This window comes from Excalfactoria chinensis, chromosome 8, assembly GCF_039878825.1.
Source record: "Excalfactoria chinensis isolate bCotChi1 chromosome 8, bCotChi1.hap2, whole genome shotgun sequence".
NCBI lineage: Eukaryota > Metazoa > Chordata > Aves > Galliformes > Phasianidae > Excalfactoria > Excalfactoria chinensis.
The window spans coordinates 2617573-2640668 of record NC_092832.1 but is presented as its reverse complement, the minus strand read 5'-3'; the positions used below and the strand labels follow the sequence as shown (position 1 = coordinate 2640668).

Below are 23096 nucleotides of genomic sequence, written 5' to 3'. Positions count from 1 at the left end.
AGTGGCTCTTAGGGCCTTTTGTCTTTCTCTGATGCTCCAAACCTCCTTCTGGTCTTTTCCAAAAATAATACATCTCTTTTGCTCACCACCATGCCACAGATTCCTGTAAAGCCTTTCTTCATTTACAAAATAGACAGTGTAAGTGGTGCACATTATTTTGCGGTGTCCTGGGAACCCTGATGTCTTTACTGGCTTTGCTTGGGCCTCAAGATAAGTTGCACCTTCCAGAGGAAGACACTGCAAAGCTTTTGTAGACTGTCACGAAGGATAGGGAAGAGGGCCTCAGAGCCACGTCTATTTTGACTTGTAAGGCATGGAAATTCTGTCCTGTTTGTTCCTCCTCAGTGGTAGCTTTTGTCCTTTCCTAAAAAGATATAGTGTATGTTGATTGTGACTGGAAAGAAACCAGTGTGTGTGTAGGGAGCAACAGCTTTTCCATAGTCAAGTGCTGCTATGAATCAGACTGGGATCAGGAGCATCACTTGGCAGTGCTGAGAAGCTCATGGGGCAAAGGCAGCACCGCTTCCTTCACAGGTAATGCCTGTGAGGAGGTGATGTCACTGGGGCCAGGCTGTGCTAGCTTTCCAGGCTGTGCTAGCTTTCCAGGTTGGGCAGAGTAAGGAGAAATCCAGGTGCTTTTGTCTCATGTTCCTCAAGTTATCTCTGACCTGCTCGCTTCCTGCCCATCTGGAAGCACAGGCCTCTGGCTCAAAAAACGTCCTGGGAAAAGAGAGGAAGAGCAGGGAGTACACTGCTAGGGAAGATCCAATCCCCTTTGTCTCCCAAGTACCTGCAGGCATGGGAATATGTGTGTGCTTAAAGGCTGCTCCCTGGGGGGCCCCACTTTGGCAGCACACCAGTAGGGAGCATGTGTGCTGAAGCCAGAGAGTGTCTCAAATAAAATGCTGTTTGAGTCTCACCGTGCAGGTCTTAATAACCCATGAGCTTTAATATGGCCGTAAGACTATAAATTCAGGGATTTTGACCTCAGAGTTTTTGCGTGTGGTTAAAAATAGCTCACCCATCCTCATTTTATCACTTCATATACTCTGACACAATTTTGGAACCTGACTCCATTCCATCCAGCACAGGGGAATGCTATAATTAAGAATCAGTTTTGAAAGGCTGTTCCCTCCTTGCTTTAAGGCAGAATAAGGCTGTATGTATTTTGCAGGAGATTATAAACAATTCATCAGCTAAAATTAGCAGTAAAAAGGGAGCCCCACTTCTTTCCTGTGCTGTGGTTTGTACCACAAAGACTCAGTGTTTTTTAAATCACGACAGAGCTCTCAAAAAACCTTGAAAGCATATTGTGTGTGCATCACTTTGGCTCCGTTTGGAATACTCTCACCTCTAAGCCAGAAGGCCATGGATTCGAGTTCCTTGCCCGCCCTTGGATTTAGCTGTCTCACAGTAATTTTTTTTGCAGAAAACATTTTAAAATAGAATCATGGGGGGGAGAAGAGTGAAGCTTTGTGTCTGTAGCTGTATTGCAAGATGTTCAGTTATGGGGGTGATGTGATAAACCACTGCTTGGACTGCCCATCTCTGCTCAGCAGGCAGCAATTCTCCAAGCGGAGAGGAGAGCCCTAGTGTTGTGGCAGCTTTTTTTACCTCTTGACAAAAGGATTCCTAGTCCATACATCCGAGTGTGAGTGACTGCTCCATGTCTGAAGGAAGCCTGCCTTTTCATGGTGCTGCCACAGGACGGGGTTCTTTGTGTGTGTGGTGCAGTGCAAGAAACAGTCAGAGAAGTCAGGTGATTTTACTGTACCTTTTGCTGCTGATCAGCATGCTACAGGCCACTTCAAAGCTGATTTGGAGAAACAGATGGCTGAAGCAGTAGGTTAAGGTTGTTGTAGCACCAATAAATCCAGGGGATCGCAGCTGTACAGATCAGCTCCATCCTGTGTCTGCTTGGCCCTTGGGGCAGGGTGCTGCCTCTGGTGCCCTGAAACTTCCCCAAATAGAGAAGATCAAACTGATTTAAGGTTTAAACTTTACAGTTTTTTGGTTTTGTTGTTGTTGTTGTTTGTTTTGCCAACAAGAGTATGACCTTATGAAGTATTTGTTGTATTAACTTACTGGAATCTCACTGGCTCTTAAATGCAATTTGATTTTTTTTTAGGGAGAAAGAAAAAAAAAAATCTTTCACTTTCTACTAGTTTTATAGAATACTCAGAAAGGTTTGGGCCTATTTATACAAAATGGAAGCCACGTCAGGAAGGAGCATCTAATTTAATTTGATCAAGGGTCCTAGGTAGCATAGTTGCTCACGACTCCGTTCTTCTCTTGAGAATAATTTTGCCCAGTAATGTTCAGTTTCTGTTCCTGTCATATGAAACACAAATGCTCCTTTATGGGTGAATTTCTTTTGTTGAGTGATATTTGTTACAGTTCAGTACAGCTCTCTGTGTTTTCATATTCCTCTCCTGTTCTGCTGCAAGGCAGTTCTGCCACAGGAATGTTGCAGCTCAGATTTTCAAAGTTAAAGGACTTCTTAAACGGGGAGTTTACATGGTGGGGATCAGTGGTGCCCTGTTGGGATAACAGCTCCTGCCAGGACTCGTAGGACCACTGTGACTTTGCCTGACAGAGCTTGTGGAAAACCCATTCCTAGGACCCGAGTTATCAAACTGAATCTTTTGAGCAGAACTTTGGCCAAGATGCCTCTGGCTAACATCCCACTAACATCTGGGAAAGGTAGATCTATCCGTGTAAGATTCTGGTTCTTCTTGTATGTTCACTTGCTCAATTAGATTAAATACCTACCTGCTCTTGATTATTATTTTTTTCAGATGGCCAATTAGTGCGGGTTCTACAGAGACTACGAAACTTGGGGTGAGAAACAGGGGATAATCCATCTTGTCATGGCAGGAATGTTGATCCGTTTAGTCACATCTGGGATTCCGATGGGGTGGTCTGTGCAAAGCCTGAGATGGTAATAGTCTGTCAAAACCAGGGGTAATAGCTGGGCTAGCCAGCTAGCCTGGGAGGGAGGTGTCTGCTTGACAGATTTCCCTACTAAGATGTGGTCTATTCTGGGAGAAAAAGATTGAGAATCCTTCCCATAGAGTCTGGCTCAGTAATATTGACTGAATGCAAGGCAGAGGGGAAAGGAAATGGTGCTGCTCTGGAGCACAGTTATCCAACTGTGTGAAATCAGTGTGGGTGCTATTAAAATGCCATCTTCCTCTCCCTTCCCCTTTCCTTCCTCCCTCCCTCCCCCCTCTGCTGTCAGCCTGGCTGAGGAAAAGTCGAATAACGTACGACTGTGTTCCTTGGCATCACAACTGCAATTTCCCTTTAGGGGCTTCAAACTTGAGAATGAGAGGTTTTAAATCTTGCTGATTCGTGCTATTCCAGCAAGCATATGTGTGAGGAGAAGGAACAATAATAGTTCAAAACAGAAATCACAAGTGAGAAATCATTGCCACTAACTCAGGTGTGGTAGAGGCCAGTGGAAAAAATCAGACTCTAGGAAAAGTAGGAAATAGCTTTGTTTAGAGCTGGGAAGGTTAATGAGAATGAATTAGAAAGTGCTCTGTGTGTTTTCAGCCCCCAAGGATTTGAGCAAAGTTAGAGGAATTTATTTACTGATTATCCAGACTATACAACTGGCAATAAGATTAAGTGAGGAATTTTGGCACATGCTGACATTTCTTATTTGCATCATTTACTATGGAGATCATTTGTCGGTACTGCACTGGGTCTGCGGTGAAGCAGGGCTTAGTCTGGCCCAGTGGAGACAGCTCTGGTACTTCTCATGACTCGGGGGACATGGGGGTGAAAACAGTTCAACATCCTCTTTTGCCTCTCAGAGAGGAAACACCAGTGTTGTCTAGGTGCTTATCAGTGGGGAGTTTCAGAGTATTTTACTAGACATCATCAATTATGGAAAACTGTGCAGTTCTAGGTGACACATTGCATGAGATCAGCTAAAAATGAAAGGCAAGGCTATAATTAATAGAGTCCCTGCATTGGACACTGTACAGAGCTCCTCCACTGCGAGGCCTCCCCCAAGTCCTTCCCTTCCAGGGTGCAAGGAGATACATATTCTGCCCTGCTCCTCTCTGTATTCAGATTCGTTTAAACCAGCCTGGGAATCTGGAAGAATTGAAGGAAGACCATAGAACAGGATCTCAGTACAAGATCTAGGAATAAAATTGTGATTTTTATCCTTATTTTTCTCCCTTCTACCTCTAAAATGACCACATCTGCGAAAAGCACACAACTCTTCTATATACATAGGCACAAGAAGTCATAAGCAATGTTTTAAATGCATAACTTTGGACAAATTATTTTTCAAGATTTGCCCTCACCACCATCCAGACACTGCACACTTACTGTGCCTTATTCTAACCTCATGAGGTAGTGCAGTCCTCCAGCCAAAGCTGATGCACCGTTGCTGGAAAAAGGAAAGCTCCATTAGTCACCGTGTGTTGCGTGGATACTGCTAAGCAAAAGTCTTCAGTATCAATCATTTCTGCCAATGTCTTGAAGAGCTGTCATTTAAGAACAGTTTTGGTAAGGAGGAAAATAACAAAGCTGAATGGCAAGGTGTCATTTCAGTCTTCACGGGGACTCTTACTACTCCCCTGATCAGCACTGTCAGTGTCATCTTCTCTGGTAGAAGCTGCAAGACATCTATTTGTTTCTGTTTGCAGGGGAACTACAAACCACCACCAACAGCCCTAATCCTCAGGTCTGGCTGATGATGGCACCCCCTGGTTACCTTCTACAACATCAACTTCTCTTGATTCTGCTCTTTTTACAGATAATGTCCACTGCTGCTTTAGGCTATTGTCTTTGGGGTTTGCTTCATGTGCCATGTTATAAAAGTACAGTTACATCTTCTGAACCGATCATCACATTTGGAGTCTTCATCATCATGATCTGAATTTCTGGGTAACTCAACCACCATTCAAAACTTCACAAGGCCCACTGAGCTTCTTCTGCACTGAAAGAATGGCAGATGCTACATCAATGATATCTCCCATCTATGTATTTCTTTTCCAGTGTTCTCCCATAAATATGAGACACTTCATCTGTTGTTATGACAAGGAAATTCTTTGACTGAAAAGTTTGCAAATTCCAAAGTTGTATTTGTTTTATAAACAAAGGTGCTGTTTTCCTTATGCCAGCTTCTTTCTGCTTTTGCTTGTCCAGCAGCCTGTTCTGAAAGGCATGAGGCAGCTGTTGGCCTGGAATCAAAACCTGCAGTGCAGGGAGGGTTATGTAAAAGTTCTTTGTGTTAGAGATGTACATGGTACAGCAAATGGTGAAATCAGAGCACAGATTCTTTGAGGGGAGATTGCTCTTAGCGGCGATGTTTGAGCTTTTCATTTCTTATTTATTCAATTTATGTAAAGAACAGACAGTACGGTAGAAGATATCGCTGTTGTTTTTTTTTTCTATTGTCAGAAACCCTTTTTCTTGTTGTAGCGTTGCCAGCTCATAATGTTGTGCTGCTTTTCACCTACTGTCACCCAATGGATGGCAGGGCAAGAGGTTGTCCAGCTCTTTCCCCTGCCTCGATGCAGGATCTCTGCTCCTCTGTTTCCTCCGATCGCTCTTAAAATGTGCTGTGAATTTCTGATACTGTAACAACTGAACTTGGATATATAGTACTGATTTCATAATAGCACATTGTTGACTAATATTCTGTTTATATTCCACTGCAGATGCAGCTCCCTTTCTGCGGAAGAGCAACTTAAGTGGCCATTCTCATGCTGTGTGTTTATAACTGATTTATTCCTAAGTCAAATATTTTCTATTCATAATGGGTTTCATTTAGATTTTAAACTGTTTCTCTAGGTCGTTGTGAATTCTGGTCCTGTCATCTAACATATTCACATTCCCTCGAGTTTCTTCTCATCTGTAAGCGTAATAAGCATAGGCTGTAACCCACCATCCTGAGCATTACAGCATTAATAACCACATTAACTAACACATCCCATATGAAGTCCCCTTTATAAACCTTTCCAGTTTGACAGTGAGCCACTGACAGCTTCTCTATGGAAATGTTCACCCAAACCAGTAATTGCAAAGGGAGCACACTGCCTTTTATGAAAACGTCATTTGAGATGGTGTCAAAAAGCTTTGCTGAAGTCTGAAATATGTGGCATCTGATTTTATACCCACAAGATCCAAATCTCTGCTCTAAAAGGAAATGGGACTGAGTTGACGTGATTACTTGACATCCTCGTTGGTCGTTCCTTGCCTCTTTTTGTCGAGTACTTTGTTTCACAGTCTTAGCAGGAGAAGACATGCCTTCATTCCCTGCCTCTTGGTTTTTAAGTCTAGAAGAACTTCCCTGAGCTGCACTGAGCTGAAAAAAGGCTCAAGTTTACAAAAACTACCCTAAAGGCTTACAAACTGGAAGACAAAAGTTACTCCAAATGTGTCAGAGTTCTGGTAATATATCATTCCTTTCAGTCTCATAGTTTCAAATCAGATTCTTGATTGAAGGAGGCAGGGAGAGAGCCTAGCATAGATACTGAATGTTTGGGATCACTGAAGTTACGTAAATATCTGGGGACCAGCATGTGGGTTGAGCAGAGTGTTTCAGCTCGTGGTCTGTGCTATACAGTGTCTGCAACCACAAAGAAGAATCCAAGTAGATGGTTTAAGCTAATCCAGATACTTAAATGCTTCTGAATGAAATTGAGCTCTGTCAATCTTCTGCATGGGTGTGAAGTGAGCCAGACCAGGTACAAGGGAAACCTGGATGGTAACCTGCGTGTAGAGCAGTGAGGGGCTGCAAATGAAAGCAGCACTGCTGAAAGGGGCAGCCTGTGGGTAGGACAGGAAAGGCAGCAGCAACTCAGAGTCAGGAGATGCTGAAAGCATGAAGAGGGCGGCAGTTACCCTCTCTGAGGGGAAAGAACAGCTTCCAAGCTACCCAGGAGATGTTCTTTTTCTGCTGCTTGCTTTGTTGTACATACACAAGAGCAGTGTATTGTCATTTACTTGTGGTTCCTTCCAGTAAGAAAACCTCCCTGCATGAAGCTGTCATGTGGTTTCAGAAGTCCTCTGGCAAAAGACACGCTGTGTGCAGATGAGGGCACATTAGCTATATTGCATATACAGCATCAGGCTGCACCGAGGAGAGAATATCAAGAATCAGTTGAAAAGACTTAGGAGAAAGCAGGGGGCTTTAGGACAAATGTGACTTTCTGAGTGGTGCTGCATTAATGCTTGGATAGGAGAAGATAAGAGTAGATTATGTGTTTAGCAGCTGTGAATTCAAGTGTAAATATGAACTGGTGGGAATAACTCGTTTTCAGGTGGTTGTTGTTACAAACTCGTATCTGCAAATGAAAGATATGAAAGTTGTTTGTAAAGGACTGGTTTCTCACAGTAGCCATGGCTTCATTTCATAGCATGCGGAGCACTGCTTTGCTGCTGCTTTGGCTTTTACCCTTTCATCAGTCACCTTCCAGCCTGCTTCCCCTCAGTCATTTTTAATTGAATGCCTTTTTGATTACACAAAATTGGTTGATACAGCGTTCTAATGAAAATGCTAGACAAATGCTCCTTCTTGGAACTGACATCAGGAATGTTATACAAGACATTCTTAAATATGCTGGCAGCTGCCCTGAATGTAATGAAATCATGGAAATTAGAAGTATTGCTCTCTGTGTGGCCAGCTCAGGACTGTTTTCAGTGCATTATCCCACTTCACTGTGAATTTCAGAAGGAATTAGTTCTCTTGGATATTTCTTGAGACGCTCTTCAACAATCTTACAATTCCCCCAGTCAGAAAAATTATCCTGTTGTTCCGAGGTACTGTTCCTTTCTTTAGATTGCATGTAATTACTCGTGCCTCCTTCCCTTTGCACCACATTCAGTCTTTCCTCTTGCACCAAGGAGTTTACAGTCCTGAGAAGACAGATAACTTTTCAGGTCAAAATGCATCTGTAGGCTAAAATCCTTTTCCCACTGCAGCTAACAGTAAAATTCCCACAAACGTAAGGGGTTTGAATTTCACATGCAGTTTTTAGTTATCTCTCGTGTGATGCTTTAATCAACCCTAATATGTTTTTAGCACAGAAGAGTGGTTGTAATACAGTAGCGTGCTGTGGATTTGGTGTTTCACTGGCAGCTTGTGTCCTGCAAGGCAGTTAATGAAAGGTGAGACCTTCTGCAGAGCTGAAGGGAGAGAGATTATTGTCGTTCCTTCAAATATAGAGAACTTAGAAAGGAAGGACCGTCTCTTTACTCTCTGTGGCAATGTGTCCTATATGTAAATTAAAGCACCATCCATCCTGGCTTCCACATTACCTTCTTCTGTATATTTTTTCTCCTATTTCTTACATCTAGTTTTGTGTATTTTCATCTGATATTCAATTTCACTCTCCACAGGCAAATCTCATTTTATTTACCTGATTTTTAGCTCTCATTTATTCCATAGTTTCTTTGCTGTAGGCTTCAAAAAGCTCCTAAACTGACTGCAGTTGTGTTGGTTTGAATTAAAAATATTCTGTTCTGACAACAATTGTTAGCAGTATTAAGAGTCAATCGAACAAAACCAGCCCAGGTTCATATGCTGACACCTAATGCTTTGCTATTGGGATTAGCAAGTTGTGGCTCAGGATGGGGAGCACTGAAAGGGGACAGTGGCTGCCCTCCCTCTTGGGAATAGAGGCACATAAACCATTTGCTGGCTTCTTCCTTTTCTGCTCAGCATGCTGATATCTCTTGGCTTCCATTCCAGCTTCTGCCAGCACGCTCTGCAATGTGTGCAAAACACTGCTGTGTTTTCAGAATGCAGAGTGGCATGCACTGGGCTGAAGGATGTCTGGAACTGGAGTTACAGTTAGAGACTGGAGTCAGAGTCACTGTGATGCTCCGGCAGAAAACCAGCATTTCTGAGACATTGAATGAAATTCTGAAAGAGGGAATGACGATGGAATGGGGTTTGTCCATCACTTCTACCTTGTTATGATGCCCAGCATTAACAGGCAGCCTCATTCTCAAGTGTTGGTCTTGGCACAGAGAAAAGCCCGATGACTTTGATGGGCATACTGCAGTAACGGGGAAAGCTGTTAGAAGCAAACATCTCTGTTGTGTGTAGTGTGATGCCAACACTTGCATCAAGGTGCTTGCTGGCACGAAAAGCCTTCAGTTGGGGTGGTAGGTCAGGAGCTTTTGTAATAAATTACCGTAAAGTCACGAAAGATCAATCACTTTAATTTTTAGAGGTAGTACATCAACAGTATGAAATCAGCTCTGTTACAGTTTCAAACAAGACATGGGCTCCTGAAGTATGATCCACTTTCTGTAAATATCACCTGTGTGCTTGTACATAAAAGGTTAAATGTTTGCAGATGTATCACTCTTTGCCTTTAAGATCAGAGACAAATTACTACTTTTACTTTTCATTCTCTTGATGAGGATAATGACAAACATCTGTCACTTTGCTGCTTAGCCAGCTAAGAATCTTACTGCAATCTGTAATTTAAACAGAGAGAAGGAAGGAAGGAAAGGAAGGAAAGGAAGGAAAGGAAGGAAAGGAAGGAAAGGAAGGAAAGGAAGGAAAGGAAGGAAGGAAGGAAGGAAGGAAGGAAGGAAGGAAGGAAGGAAGGAAGGAAGGAAGGAAGGAAGGAAGGAAGGAAGGAAGGAAGGAAGGAAGGAAGGAAGGAAGGAAGGAAAGGAGGGAGGAAAGGAGGAAGGGAGGAAGGAAGGGAGGGAGGGAGGGAGGAAGGGAGGAAGGGAGGAAGGGAGGAAGGAAGGGAGGGAGGGAGGAAGGAAGGGAGGGAGGGAGGGAGGAAGGGAGGAAGGGAGGAAGGGAGGAAGGAAAGGATTAAAAAAAACCAAACAAACAGCAGCAGCAGAAGTAAGAATACATGGACAAACTGTGCTTGGTATACACAGCAAGGTACTCCAAGTCAGGTTCAGGGTAATTGTGGCTCAGCAACTACAGCTTTTTGTGCAAGGAGAGGCCTCTTTGGTGCCATTTGCTTATCCAGCTCCAATGGGCTTTTGCTAACAGTTTGGCTATCAATTCCAACTGATCGAGGAGTCTGTAAAGGACTGGTGATGTGCAAATTTTAGCTCAGTGTTATGTTGTCAAAGGAATTGTGCTGGTAGTGATATCTGGCTGGTATATTACTAGTTTTTATTAGTACTTTATTAATTTTTGCAAGCAATTACTGTTGTCCCATGCTATCCACAGATCAGGTTTAGATTTTAGTTTATGCTAGCATGGCTTAAGTGCCTTAGTTTTCAGGGAGAAGTATTATGTGTCAGAGTTTGTGGAAAGGACATTGCCCTTTTACTTCACAGGTTAAAATTCCATTCCTTTGGTGTCTTTTAGCCTCAGAAAGCAGTTTGATTGTTGTCAAATGGTTACTGTTCTTTTAAGTTTTCCTGGGTTTGTACAGGCTAGACCAAAGCCAAATTTTTAGCTTCCAGTTAAAGTTCCTCATATTCTCTTTAATTGGGTCACCTGTTTACATACAAAGACTTCCTTTCTTCCTTTCTTTCTTTCTTCCTTCCTTCCTTTCTTTCTTTCTTTCTTTCTTTCTTTCTTTCTTTCTTTCTTTCTTTCTTTCTTTCTTTCTTTCTTTCTTTCTTTCTTTCTTTCTTTCTTTCTTTCTTTCTTTCTTTCTTTCTTTCTTTCTTTCTTTCTTTCTTTCTTTCTTTCTTTCTTTCTTTCTTTCTTTCTTTCTTTCTTTCTTTCTTTTTCTGTCTGGTGGTAAAGAGATCTCTAATATATAAACCAGCTTATGTTATGAGCATTGGAACCAATGATGTTTTGCTGCTATCCTTCATAAATCCTTAGCTTAGATAGGTGCTGTTCACATCTAACAAGTCTGAGGCTGAAATGCAGAATTTGTCACAGTTGAGTCAGCTCTGGGTAGCAGGGAAGTTTTTTCCCCATAGGAGGGTAGAATTCAATATCCAGACTTATAGCACTGCTCTACTGCGTGAGTCAGACTGGCTGGGTGTGGATGGTAAAAGATTTGACATGAAATATCGCAGGCTGTGATCTGAAATAGTTTCTTGGGGTTTCATTTACCTTCACACGTCTTCATCTGAAGACCTCCAGACATTCTTCTTATGAGTTGTGTTACTGGTTTACTACAGTGTAAGTCCATTTTTTCCCCCAATATATTTCCAGTTTGCTGTAATTGGAAATATTTGACTTTTCCTTTCTTCTTCCATGCAGACTGAAAATGATGAGAATGGCCAAGCGGACAATTTTTCAATGGACCCCCAATTGGAGAGACAGGTGGAAACGATTCGAAATCTGGTGGACTCCTACATGTCTATTATCAACAAATGTATCCGAGATTTGATACCGAAAACAATCATGCACCTTATGATCAATAATGTAAGTACCAGACATGGTTTTAAACTGTTTTAATGCCTGTCAGATCTCTTGCACGTGTACAAACATACCTCTTGAACAGCGCAGCAACAGCAGTACAAACTGAGGAGAAGAACACGATCCCATAAATGTCGCGCTCCAAATCAAAATGCTCCGTTCTTCTTTAGTAGCACGAAGTCCTGCAGTCTTCTGAAAGTCTGGCATGGTGCTCTGAGTGCTAATTCCAGCATGCTGAAGACTAAACTTGTGTCTTAATCAGAATATGTTATTATTTAAAGGTAAAAAAGGGGGTTGGGAGCTCCATCTAAGAGTGGAGGAGTGCCTCCTTGATTTTCAGTCTGTAGTCCTTTGTCACAGTTTCTTAAAGCGGTTCTTATATTATTTGGGTTTCTTTATATTTTTGGATACCATTTTCAAAGAGTAAATCTGGAAGCCTTGGACACTGCTGTTTAGATAAGCAGATGTGGTTGTTTGATTTATCGCGTGTGTCTTTCTTAGATCTGAAGATTATTTGGTTAAAGAAATAGCTTTGAGATATCACTGTTATTCCACTGTGCTAGAATCTCAGCCTTTCCTTTTTGTCAGAGTACTGAATGGAACTTGTTGAATTGAGCTGGCTATTAGAGCCATTGCTGCCATAAGAATTAATGTGGAGCGCACAGTTCCTGCTAGCTATAGGCAGTACCTTTGCCAATCAGTTGTTACAAATACGAGTGTGTTGTAACACAAATCTGGTAAGAAAGGATTGTTTACTTTTGGCTTGAAGTCACCTCTGTTTTTATGCTGATTAATTTCATTAATTTCAAGAGGTAGGAGGCTGGACAGGAAATTTCATTGGCAGTTCCAGGGACATGCAATATGAGTAGGATTTTTGCAGGAGGGCAAGAGATACTCTGTCAAATTCTTGTAAGTTTAGGGAAGTCACACTCCAAATTATGTTCCAATCATGGGTGAGTTTTTGCAGAAGAGCACAGGAACAATGGAGCTGCCTTTTTTTTTCCTCCACCTGAAATCAGACGTGGTCTGGAATTTATAAGGTGAGTGTATTCCCTCTGCTCTTTCCAGGTCATAGCTAGCAACTTGCTTCTTCCACTTCGCACAACTTCAGTGCCTTTTAAAAGCCCTTTTTTTTTTCAGCTCTCATTTCATGAACTGCAGAGTTGGTGAGCAGCTCCTTTTGGAAGTTTACATTAAATTTTCTGCCACTCACCTCCTCATATGGAATAGTTTAAGGGTCTCTGAAGTGCCTGCTTTGCTCAGAAGATTCTGTACTTGCAATCTCATCAACTGTTAGAGTGGTGTTGCCGTGTGCCATGTTGGCTGACAGTGGCACATAGAAACAGCGTACTTACCACATCATTGACCTTTCAGTTGACCTCATAGCCCATGGCTGTGTTTGGACTTGCGAGTGATCTGACAACTATGCCTCAATCCCAGAATTTAAATTCATGGCAAAGAGTCAAAACTTTTTAAAAGACTGTAAAGAACGAGACTGAAAACTTTAATGCACTTTTTTTCTTTGCAGCATAGGCAGTAAATACCATATTAAATATAATAAATAGGATTTTTTCAAAAACTAGAGCTATTAAAAAGGGAAAGAAATGCTTGAATTAAGATTCCTAAAGCATGTCAAAAAGTTGTTCAAAGACCTGGAAAGTAGTGGAGCTGTGAGGGAAGGTGGGTCCCATTGAGTAGTGCATGTGTTCTTCAGAGTCTTTAGGAGTGCAACCTACTCGCTAGGAGTTAAGTGAAAATATCTTCCCTTCCTCTGGCTGATCATCGTCTGCACTTTCTGTTGCCTTTAAAGTCTGGAAACAGATTGATCCCAAGGAATTTGTTTCCATGACAATTGTTACCTCCCAAGTCCTCCTAGAACTTCCTTTCCACTTTGTGGGCCTGTAAATGAGTGCTTTTAATTCAGAGGAAGTATCAAATTCAAACTCAGCGTACAGAAAATAATTAGATGCTGTCCCTAAGCATGTTTTGAGGCCTAAACCTAGACTGTTGTATTCCAAATGCATCCTTTATTCTTCCCTTAGGGGTGGATTACCTTAGAAGAAAATACATTTACCACATGGAATTGCATTCAGTTACCATTAGAAATTCAAACATACACAAACAAAACACACATTTCAGAGTTCTCAGCATCCGTTCTTGGTGCCTTGGTATCGCAGATTATTCAAGAGGGGTGGTCTTGGAGCAGGTACTGTATGCTCCATAACCAGCACTAGTATTCATCTCAGCTGAGGAGAACAACTCAGAAGTACTTGCTACTACCAACCTTAAGGAGTTAATTGTCTGAGGCTTTTCTGCTGCTTGTAGTCTGCCCACTGATAAATCGGAGTTCTTTGCAAGCCCAGCTTCCCCCATTCTGGAGGGACAGGACAAGCTTTGCAGTACGGGTGTTCTGGATGCTGGCTGTGATTCACCTTTGACTGCAGGCCTGAAGTCTGTAAGGAAAAACATTTTAAAACACTGTGGTGAATGTTTCTGTTTTCTAAAAAGGCAAAGGCTCGTAAGTGTCACTTTGTCTTCCTTTCCCAAGCCAAAGAAAGTGCCTATTTAGGAAGACCTTCCTCTGTCTAGTAAGGGAAGGAGGCTGACTCAAGAACCATTCTTAATACGATAGTCTTCCTTTACAGAAGAGTGCAGGGAGCTTCTTGAGTTTGTGCTGGTGGCAGGCAGGGATCTCACGATAAACATCACAGGATTGTTTTACTTTTTTCCACAGAGATACTTGTGGTTTAACACAGCTTTTACAATCAGCTCTGGCCTTAATCTAATTTTAGGACTTTTTTTTTTTTTTTTTTAAGTGTTGCCATTAAAATGCTCATTTCATCAAGTAGAATGTGATGCTGTTTAACTGTGATATCTGTTTTTAATGTGGAGCCTTTGGCAATCATGAGGAAAGTAGTGTACTCTGGCTCTTGATCAGTACCATCTACTGGAAAACAGCATGAGACTCATGGAAAATTTTTGCAGGCTCTGCTAAGACTTTGAGCATCCCCTGTCATACATGAATGGGAAATGACAGCCAAGCTCAGTCAGGATGGGTTTGTTTCCCTGTAAGTTCTGTCCTGACCTGCTCACTGTCTTGCACGATTTGCACAGCTCGACTGCCCTTGCTGACCTTGTCTGAATGCAGACATTGCCATAGACTCATCAGGATTTACATCATTGTAGCTGACTAGCACAGACCCGCGTGCAAATGGAGCTCAGGTTTATGTAATCAGAATCTTGGGAGTGTATTATTCGTAGTAGGATCTCCAGCACAAAAAAAAATCTTTAGGGAGCATGAAACCAAATGACAAATAGATCAGAACAGCAACACAGGGCTCTAATACAAGGATTTAGTAGGCCAGAAGTTGGTCTGTTTGTCAGTCTTATTTAATCAGAACACCTCTGGCTTTTTATCTTTCCTAATGTGGCCCAGGTTTCCATAACCGGGGCAGGCATAGCAGGAAATCAGTATATTGAATCAGATTACTTGGAGACTAATTCCTTCAGCTTGAATGTGTGTGGATGGGATATTTAGAATCTGGCAAAATTGCTGGAGATGAAAGGCATCATCTATAGCAAGGTACGCCATTGCTAAGATAATAATCGACAGAGGTGCTGTAAAGCCTTAAAGTTCCCATCCTCAAGGGAATTTAGTATCTGGTGTTTTTGCTAATGGTTGCAATTTACCTCTGGGTAAGCCATTTAGAATTACAGCACAATACCAGCTAACTTCTGGGAGCCACTGGGAAGCCCTGGAAATTAATTGTAAACACAAGTTTCACCTTAGAGACAAAGACCAGCGTTAACTCCAACCATGTCCGATGTTTCAAAGACAGAAAAAAGTCCGCAGTCCATTGTGGAGGGACTCCACAAAATTGTCTTATTCTCAGATGTGAATAGTGATTTCAGAATGTAGCTTTGTCATTGCTTTAAACCCATCTATGTGTAGACAGCTGCTAAAATGTCCAGTCCATCCCTTTCCAGCTGCTCTGCCCAGCTGTATGCCAGCCTTTCCTTGGATCTCAGTTCCCCCCCAGGCTGCTGCACCATCAGATCACTCTGAGTTCAGCATTTTTGAGTCCCTCATTGAATCTAACAAAAAGCTGCACAACCAAGAATTGATGTAAACAAAGCATCGGGAAAACAGATTCCATTGAGATAAGCCTGTCTCCTGGTTCTGTGGATCACCCGCTATCCTTGTTCAGTGCTCCATTTCCAGTTTTTATTGTTTATTTGTGCATTCGTTTTGTCCAATGAAACAGGTGAAAGAATTTATCAATGCTGAGCTCCTGGCTCACTTGTATTCTTCTGAGGACCAAAATACTCTAATGGAGGAATCGGCTGAGCAGGCACAGAGGCGAGATGAAATGCTCCGCATGTACCAAGCTCTAAAGGAAGCCCTAGCGATCATTGGCGATATTAGCACTAGCACTGTGTCAACCCCTGCTCCACCTCCTGTAGATGATTCTTGGCTTCAGCAGGCCCGCAGGTAAGGTTCTTCATTTGCTTTGCAATGAGATTTAGGACAGGCAAATGCTGTTAGCATTAGCAACTCCCTTCTTTACCTGTGTTTTGGGCAGGTACTTCTCCAGGTCTTTAATGACACTTGTGAGGGAAATCAGACATCTTGGTGTTATTTAGATGCTATTTTGAGCTGCTTTGAGAACATTCAGATGAAGAAAAATCAGCCTTTTTCCCAGCATCCTGTGTTCTGTTCAAGCCTGGCTTGGACAAAAAGCTGTTTCCAGTCCTGGTTTCAGCAAGCTGCATTCACCTGAAATGCCAGGAGCTTTGTGTGCTACCATGTTACACCAGCTGGAAGCCAAACTGTGGAATCCAGACACTGTCCTCCCGAGCAGATGTGAACCTGCATGCATGCTGTATGGCTCCATTTATATGTTTATTTTTTAAAAACCTTTCCCCATATATCCATATTCTATGGATATGTATAGAAACACCAGACAAGACATGTGTCTGTTAGAATACCTTACATTGGATTTACAGCTTGTCTGATGCTTCAGATAGCAGCCACTTCTGCCACCAAATAGTTTTGATTCCTTCATTGCAGAAATCCCACCTGTCTCTGCAAAGTAACCCCAACTGTGTATCCACAAGACTTTTTCTTGTGATCTTTTATTAAACTTCAGACCTTCAGGCTTCATGTCCTACCAAATCCTTTTCATACAACACTGTTAGAATCCTAGCATTTCAATCCATTACATTTTAGCTCTTTGACTATATCTCTTTTTTTTTATCTCAGAGCATGCTGTCTATGGGAATGGTACGTAATAGATATAAATATAGGTCTGGAACTAGCAGCAAAGGGGATGCAAAGTTTTCACCTCTCTATTTTTTTGGTTTTTTTAATAAATGAAATATTCGCACTATATCAAACATCTTCAATCTCTGGTATTTCACTAGATCACCTCCTCCAAGTCCCTCAACTCAGAGGAGGCCTACACTGAATAATCCCCCAACCAGACCTTTATCTGGCCGAGGACCTGCTCCTGCAATCCCATCTCCAGGCCCTCAGTCAGGGGCTCCCCCGGTCCCATTCCGCCCAGGACCATTGCCACCATTTCCAAGTGGTGGTGAAGCCCATGGAGGACCTCCCCAAGTTCCTTCTCGGCCGACGCGGGCTCCTCCCAGTGTCCCAAGGTAAGATGTCTCAGCTTCCTGCTGGTGGGCATGGTTCTCTTCCCGTAGCATAACAGACAGATGCTGCGCGACCCAAGAAAGTCGAGCACTATTGTTGAGTGAGTCCTGTAAGAAAGCACAACCGTGTATTTCTTGCCGAGAATCACAGGTGTTCTGAGGGACTGATTACTAGCACAGATAAGACTTTTTGGAAAGTTAGATACTTTTATTCATGGCAAAAGCCATTTTTTTGTTAGTCAGTTTGAAGAAACCAGATTATAGTACATTAAAACCCCCTGTTCTGGTTACGTGGTATTGTGGACACAGGAGTTGTTCTCAGAGACAAGTCCTCCAGACCTCCACCAGAACATGGGCAGCGGTGCAACAAATGGCTCGTATTGTGAGTGCTCACCAAAGGAAAGAGCGGATCTTTGGGGAGAGAACCAGAGCAAGGCCTTGTGGAACTGGTGGAACAAACTGATGGGAGTCTGATTTTTATTCCACAAGGCAAATAATTTACAGCCAGTTGAAAACAGTTTGCAGCTGTCTAACAGCACAGGTCACACAGCACAACGTTTAGTTAAGGAACAGGATTTTAATGATCACATTGTTTCCTTTCCTTCTAACAAATTTGCATTTATCAGTACTTTTAAAAGTAGCTTTTCATGTTTTATAATTTGTTGTGGCATTAACCACTTTTTAAATATAAGTTATATGAAAAACTTGACCTTAGTATTTATTTGCACTATGACATAATGCACGTAATCAGTCCTATATGAAAAGCTCTAACTCCTAGAGCTTCAGTAACTTCCCAAATTGCGAGAGGCATGAGCGCATTAGGCAGTGCTGGAACAAAGGGCTTTCTCCAGTTTTAATAAATTAACTGTTATATTAGGCTTAGTCACAGTTTGGAGAAAAGCAAACAAAAAAATCTAGTCAAACAGAAACAAAAAGAAAACGTGTACCTTCTCAATCCTAGAAATAGTAATGGAAAATAAAACTGTAATCTGCCTTTGGAGAAAAAATACTAAATACTTTCTTTTGAGTAAGTGAGGTTGGTTGTAGCTGTCAGCAACTCAAATGTGAGGCCCAGTTTTTCTAACATCATCATTTATATATTATACAACATGGAGATGCATATCACGCTGTTTGAGGGCGATTTCTAGTTCTGAAGTTGAGCATTTACATGTCATTATGACCATTATAGTATGAAAAATAAATCAGTTAGAGATGGCATATCAAATGAATGAAGCATTCTTATCTATTTTCTATGAAAAAGGAGTTGCACTGCCTAATCGTGGAAGTCATTCTTTCATCTTAGTGGATACTCCATAGCTTGCATTAGGGAGAAACACCCTTTCTGGGTACCTGGAAAGAAAGAATCCCAGGTGGGGTTCCCCACTGATAGAGCTCGAAGGGCACTGGCAGGAGTGTTCCCACTGTGCCATAGATGATGTAGACAGGAGGTCCAGCGTTTCATCAGTTGTCCTACTGGAAAGAACCATAGCTCTTCGGTGTCTCTCACCTTGCCTTGAGAACAGCATGTGTCCTTTGTCCTGCCTGGCTGTGATTCTGCATGAGCATTGCTTTCCTGAGGTGGCTTGCCAAGAGCGTGTCTGGTGGTCATCTTTTTGTGCTGAAGTGATAGGTGGGATGGAGGCCAGAAAGGAATTTCCAAGCTCACAAAGACACTTGGGTAAGCAGCCTGCAAACAACTCAATTCACGACAGCCACTGGTGGCAGGCAAAGCAGGGCCTGATAAAGGAGGTCAGTGCTTTTAAAATGCTGTAGCTGGATGCATAATTGAATGTACGAGTGCCTGACATTTTTGTGGAAAGAAATATCTGCAACACACATCTTCTGGACTGGATCCTAGTCCTCTTTTTTGAGAGCTGAAAAGCCTCAGACATAAAAATCTCAGATGCAAAGGAATGCAGGAAGGGTTTGCTGTTCTGCTGAAACTTCAGGTTTCTCCTGCTGACTAAACTCCAGGGGAGGAAATCCCAGGGAAGGGGCTGCAGGGGAAATCACCTGAGGGCGACAGTGTGGCAGGCTCCTGCACCTATTAAAAGTTCTTTTGAGCCCTGGAATTTCTGCTATGCTTGGTCTGGTTTCAATAACAGCCTTTGCAGGATCGTAGGAAATTGACTCAGAAAATGGGTCTGAGATATTAAAAGGTAAAAGAAATCGTTTTGAGGAAGAGTTCTTGAGGAAACTTCAGCTTTCTTTGGGATGTGTTTCTGAGCCGAGGCTCCGTGCTCTGATTGTGCTGCCGCTGTTTGCTGCAGTGATTCCTTCAACTGTTGGGGTCTGTCACATCCAGGGAACAGGTTAGCTCCATGAACAGAAAGGCATATATTTAATCTTCATCCACCTTTCCATAGGAGCTTTTGGTTGCAGTCCTGTCACAGTCATATGGAGCTGAAAATCCTGACACGCAAAGAAATATAAGCATTCTATTTTCTCGTGTTCCACCTTAAGATAAATAGGTCATTTCCAGGGATAAGATTCGGACCATCCTGTTCCAATGAGAGGCTGAACACACATTTAGTTTGGAGAATTTGCTACTTTACAGTGAGATCTTGCCCATGCCTTTAAAGAAATAATAATACAACCAAGCCCCCTCCTACCCCCCTCTCCCCCTCCAGCTTTTCTTAGCGTTTATTCAAAGGACTTGTACAGAAACTGTGAGCTTTCTGCATTTTCTCACTATTCTTTGCATACTGTATAGGGAAAGGAAAGCAGTTAGGGGAGCAGGAAATAATTTTCTTCCTTGCTTCGCTCTGATTCTAAAGCTGTTTTGGGTTATGTGCTCTGAATAATTCTGTAAGGAAACAAACTATTTGCATGATACATGCCTCTTTTAATTAATCCCACTTGAGGTGGGTGGATCTCTCCCAGCAAAGCCTGTGAGTAAAGGCCCCTGGCTTTGTTAAGGGCTTGGTGCCAAAGCATATACGATTTGTGAAATATCCTCTGCTGCCAGAATTTAGATGATTCCCTCTCTCTCTTAAAAGGCTGCAGTTGTATTTTGAAAGAAACTGCAGCTGTGCACTCGCTTGATTAAGGCTGCTTGAAGCAGGCACTGGAGCCTCTGTAGTTACCATGATATGTGTTTGCCTGCCTGTTTGGGAAGCCTGATCTTGATCAATTTAGTTCTACTGTGGGATGCTTTGATTTATGACTTTTAAATGTCCTAAATGGGAATCTCAGCTTTGCCACAGGGAGAACAATTGAATTGGAAATGTTTTTCTCCTGGCAGCAGAGCCCCTGGTGTCAGTGAGGGTGGGATGGTGCTCCCCTTTCCTCTCCATCTCCTGCTCGGCAGCGCCCCTATGGCTTCATGAAGGCTTTCCCAACAAAGAACCGAAGATTAAGACACGCTTTGCCATTCAAAACCTGCTTGATGTGGACCTGGTTAAATGGAGGTCTTGAAGGGCTGCAATGTCTGTTCAAACAGGCAGGAACGTGCATACTTTTAAGCTCCTTGTCATGTGGTCAGGGCTGCTGGTGCACGGCCCCTGGGGTTGGGGATAATCTTTACATGTGAGATAAGCAGAGCAGAGAGAGAATTCATGTCACACCGTTCAGCAGTTGTCTGGCAATCTCCCAGCCGCATCTTTCAGCTGTCTTCATACAACTGACTTCAATCCACAGTCAACCAGCACAGAAGATGCTACCGTGATGATGTGTTTTAGTGTTTCACTAAGGTTAACTGTATGACCTGTTGTGTTTGTAGCTAATCTGCACTGTTAGCCATCATTATGTATTTCTGCCAACCCACCATTTTAAAAAGTGCTTATACTCGATAGTAATTACGGTCAGAGAATTCCAGACAAAGCCAGAGACACTGCAGAAAGCATCACTGCCTGACATTTCCTGGTTTGTAGGCTCTGAACTCAGCTCTTTGCCAAACATCAACCATTAAGTCAGTTTCCTGGGACAGATTTTATGAATTAATGATCTTTCAAAACATTTAAGATTAACACTGAACACTGCGTGTTGAACAGTAAGAGGATCCACTGCAAAAATTGCATTAGAATCCTCTTATTCGAGTCTCTCATAATGCATAGGCAAATAAGGCCAGACGGGTTATCCTACATTAGCCTGGGCATCTTCTTCTTGCAGCTCTAAAAGCCTACTGCTATTTTTTTAATGGAATATACATAATAATCAAATAGCCATTGCTTGAAACTCTTATGGCAGGGTGAATAGGTGCTAATTTAAAAGTAACTGCATGCTGAGTTGGATGATCTTAGTCTGAATACCCACATGGAAGAGTACAGCTTTGTCCTACGGTAGAATTCATTTGTCTTCTCTGAATGTACCTTCAGTGAAGATGGCTCACAAGACGTAACTGGTAATTGGGAATGTTTCTTGCATGGAAAGGGACAAAACTGTTATCTGAAGGGATTTCAAAATTCTGCTGAATTTAAAGGGCAAGTGGAAGTCAAAGCATAACTACTTCAGTTCTGCATTTCATGTCTGTGGTCAGAAGAATATTACAGCTACATGGGTGATGCAAAGCCAGAGCCCATCGCAGGAGGGAACATTGCTCTTCTGTAGTCAGTATGTTTCTAACTCTGCCTGTCCAAAGAGTCCCAAATCACAAGACTGAGAATGTCAGTTATTCTTTCTGGGATTTCTGCCCTATGGGAAGACATCCCTGTGCAATTTGTTACCAGTCTCATTTACAGTCCTTGTTGAAAGGCACACCCAGGAATACACTCCTTTTGCTGTTGGCTGCTTTCAGCTGCAGATTATATTTCCCCTTATCTATTTGAAAGCAGCTCTGCTTTCCCCCCCACTCCTCCACTGACTCCTTTATCACTATTTTGTTTTCCCCTTTTTCTGCACATCCCTTGCTGTCCCTTTCTTGACCATCCTGTTCTACTTCTTCTTTCACCTTCTCCCCTCACTCGGTTTCCTGCCTAGAACGTTTGTCTCCAATCCCCACATATTCCCTCCTTTCCTTCTCACTGTCTTCCGTTGGTTTCTTTCCAGCTTATCTCTTCCCTGGCACCTTAGTAAATCTGTCTCCCGCTCCTTGTATTCCTGTCTTCTTTTAAAGCTTTTCATCCCATTTTCAAACCATAAAATGCAATACCTGGCAATCTTTTCTAAGAGCAGCTCGATGTTAGTGGCCATTGCAACCTCTAGAAACTCTAGCTACACTGCTTACGGTAGCCATACCGTGTGGCAAAATGTAATTGAGGAATATGGTCACCTGGCAGCTTCAGTCTTAACAGAATCAATGAAAGAAGTACTGTTTTGAATGAGGATAAACATTGGACAGGTTGGCCAGAAAGTAGGTTGCAGAAGCTTTTAAAAAACATGTGCCATATCACAATATAACAACTCCCGTGGTTTCATTATAATTCTTCAGTGCTGTTCTTGTGAGAAATCTGGAGCAGTATTGGACAGAAGGGATTCTTCAGCAGCCTGTACTGAATGCCGTCAGAGACAGGAGAGTCCCTGAGTTTGCTCCAGGAGCTGCAGCGACGATGGCTAAGAGGATGGCTGAGTCCTAGACTAGCAAAAGCATTTTGCTCACCACCTTCCTCCATGTGCTCCTCCTCCAGATGACTGTCCTGAAGACCAGCCAAAACGAAGTTCGTGGAATGGCAGACACTGCAGCCTTGGTACTACATCTGCTGCCACTGAATCTCACTTCCATCGTCATCTCTCATCAGCCAAAGGCTCTCCACTTTGCATGCTGGAATTTTATTATGTGCTGTGTCTGGCAATGCACCAGGGCAGTTGAACAAATGTTTGAAGAGTTGCTTGTTAGGTTTGATCTGTTTTTTGTAACTAACTCGGATAGTTTTGATTGTCTTTAGTAGCTCCTGAGCTACTTGCTCCAGAAAACTTATTCAACAAAAACTGTTTTTAAAATCAGGTGAATCATTTGGGACTGCTGCGAGTTACTTTTACAGTTCAGCTATAAGAGGATCAGGCTGAAACCGCTCTTCATTACTCTTAGCATAGACCAGTCCCACGTGATGGAGAAGGGCAATGAAAAATTATGCAGGAGAGAGGTAGACAGAGAAATAAGTGACCTAAAGAGAGCTTTAAGAAGTCATTCTGGGATAAAGCTGAAGTTGTGAGTGCAGTCACCAAC

General features: G+C 42.5%; 1 protein-coding gene across 5 annotated transcripts in view; it reads left to right on the top strand.

The window, feature by feature from the left end:
- The window catches only part of DNM3 (dynamin 3), a 165983-nt gene that overhangs the window by 130405 nt on the left and 12482 nt on the right, over window positions 1-23096 (top strand). For 4 of the 5 annotated variants that reach the window (XM_072342573.1, XM_072342572.1, XM_072342575.1 and 1 more), the window contains 3 exons: window positions 11177-11341; window positions 15601-15827; window positions 16760-16996. In XM_072342573.1, the coding sequence (XP_072198674.1) occupies window positions 11177-11341; window positions 15601-15827; window positions 16760-16996 (629 nt within the window). Of the gene's footprint in view, window positions 1-11176; window positions 11342-15600; window positions 15828-16759; window positions 16997-22557; window positions 22690-23096 lie in introns of those variants that run through there. The other variant, XM_072342576.1, reaches the window with a different exon arrangement.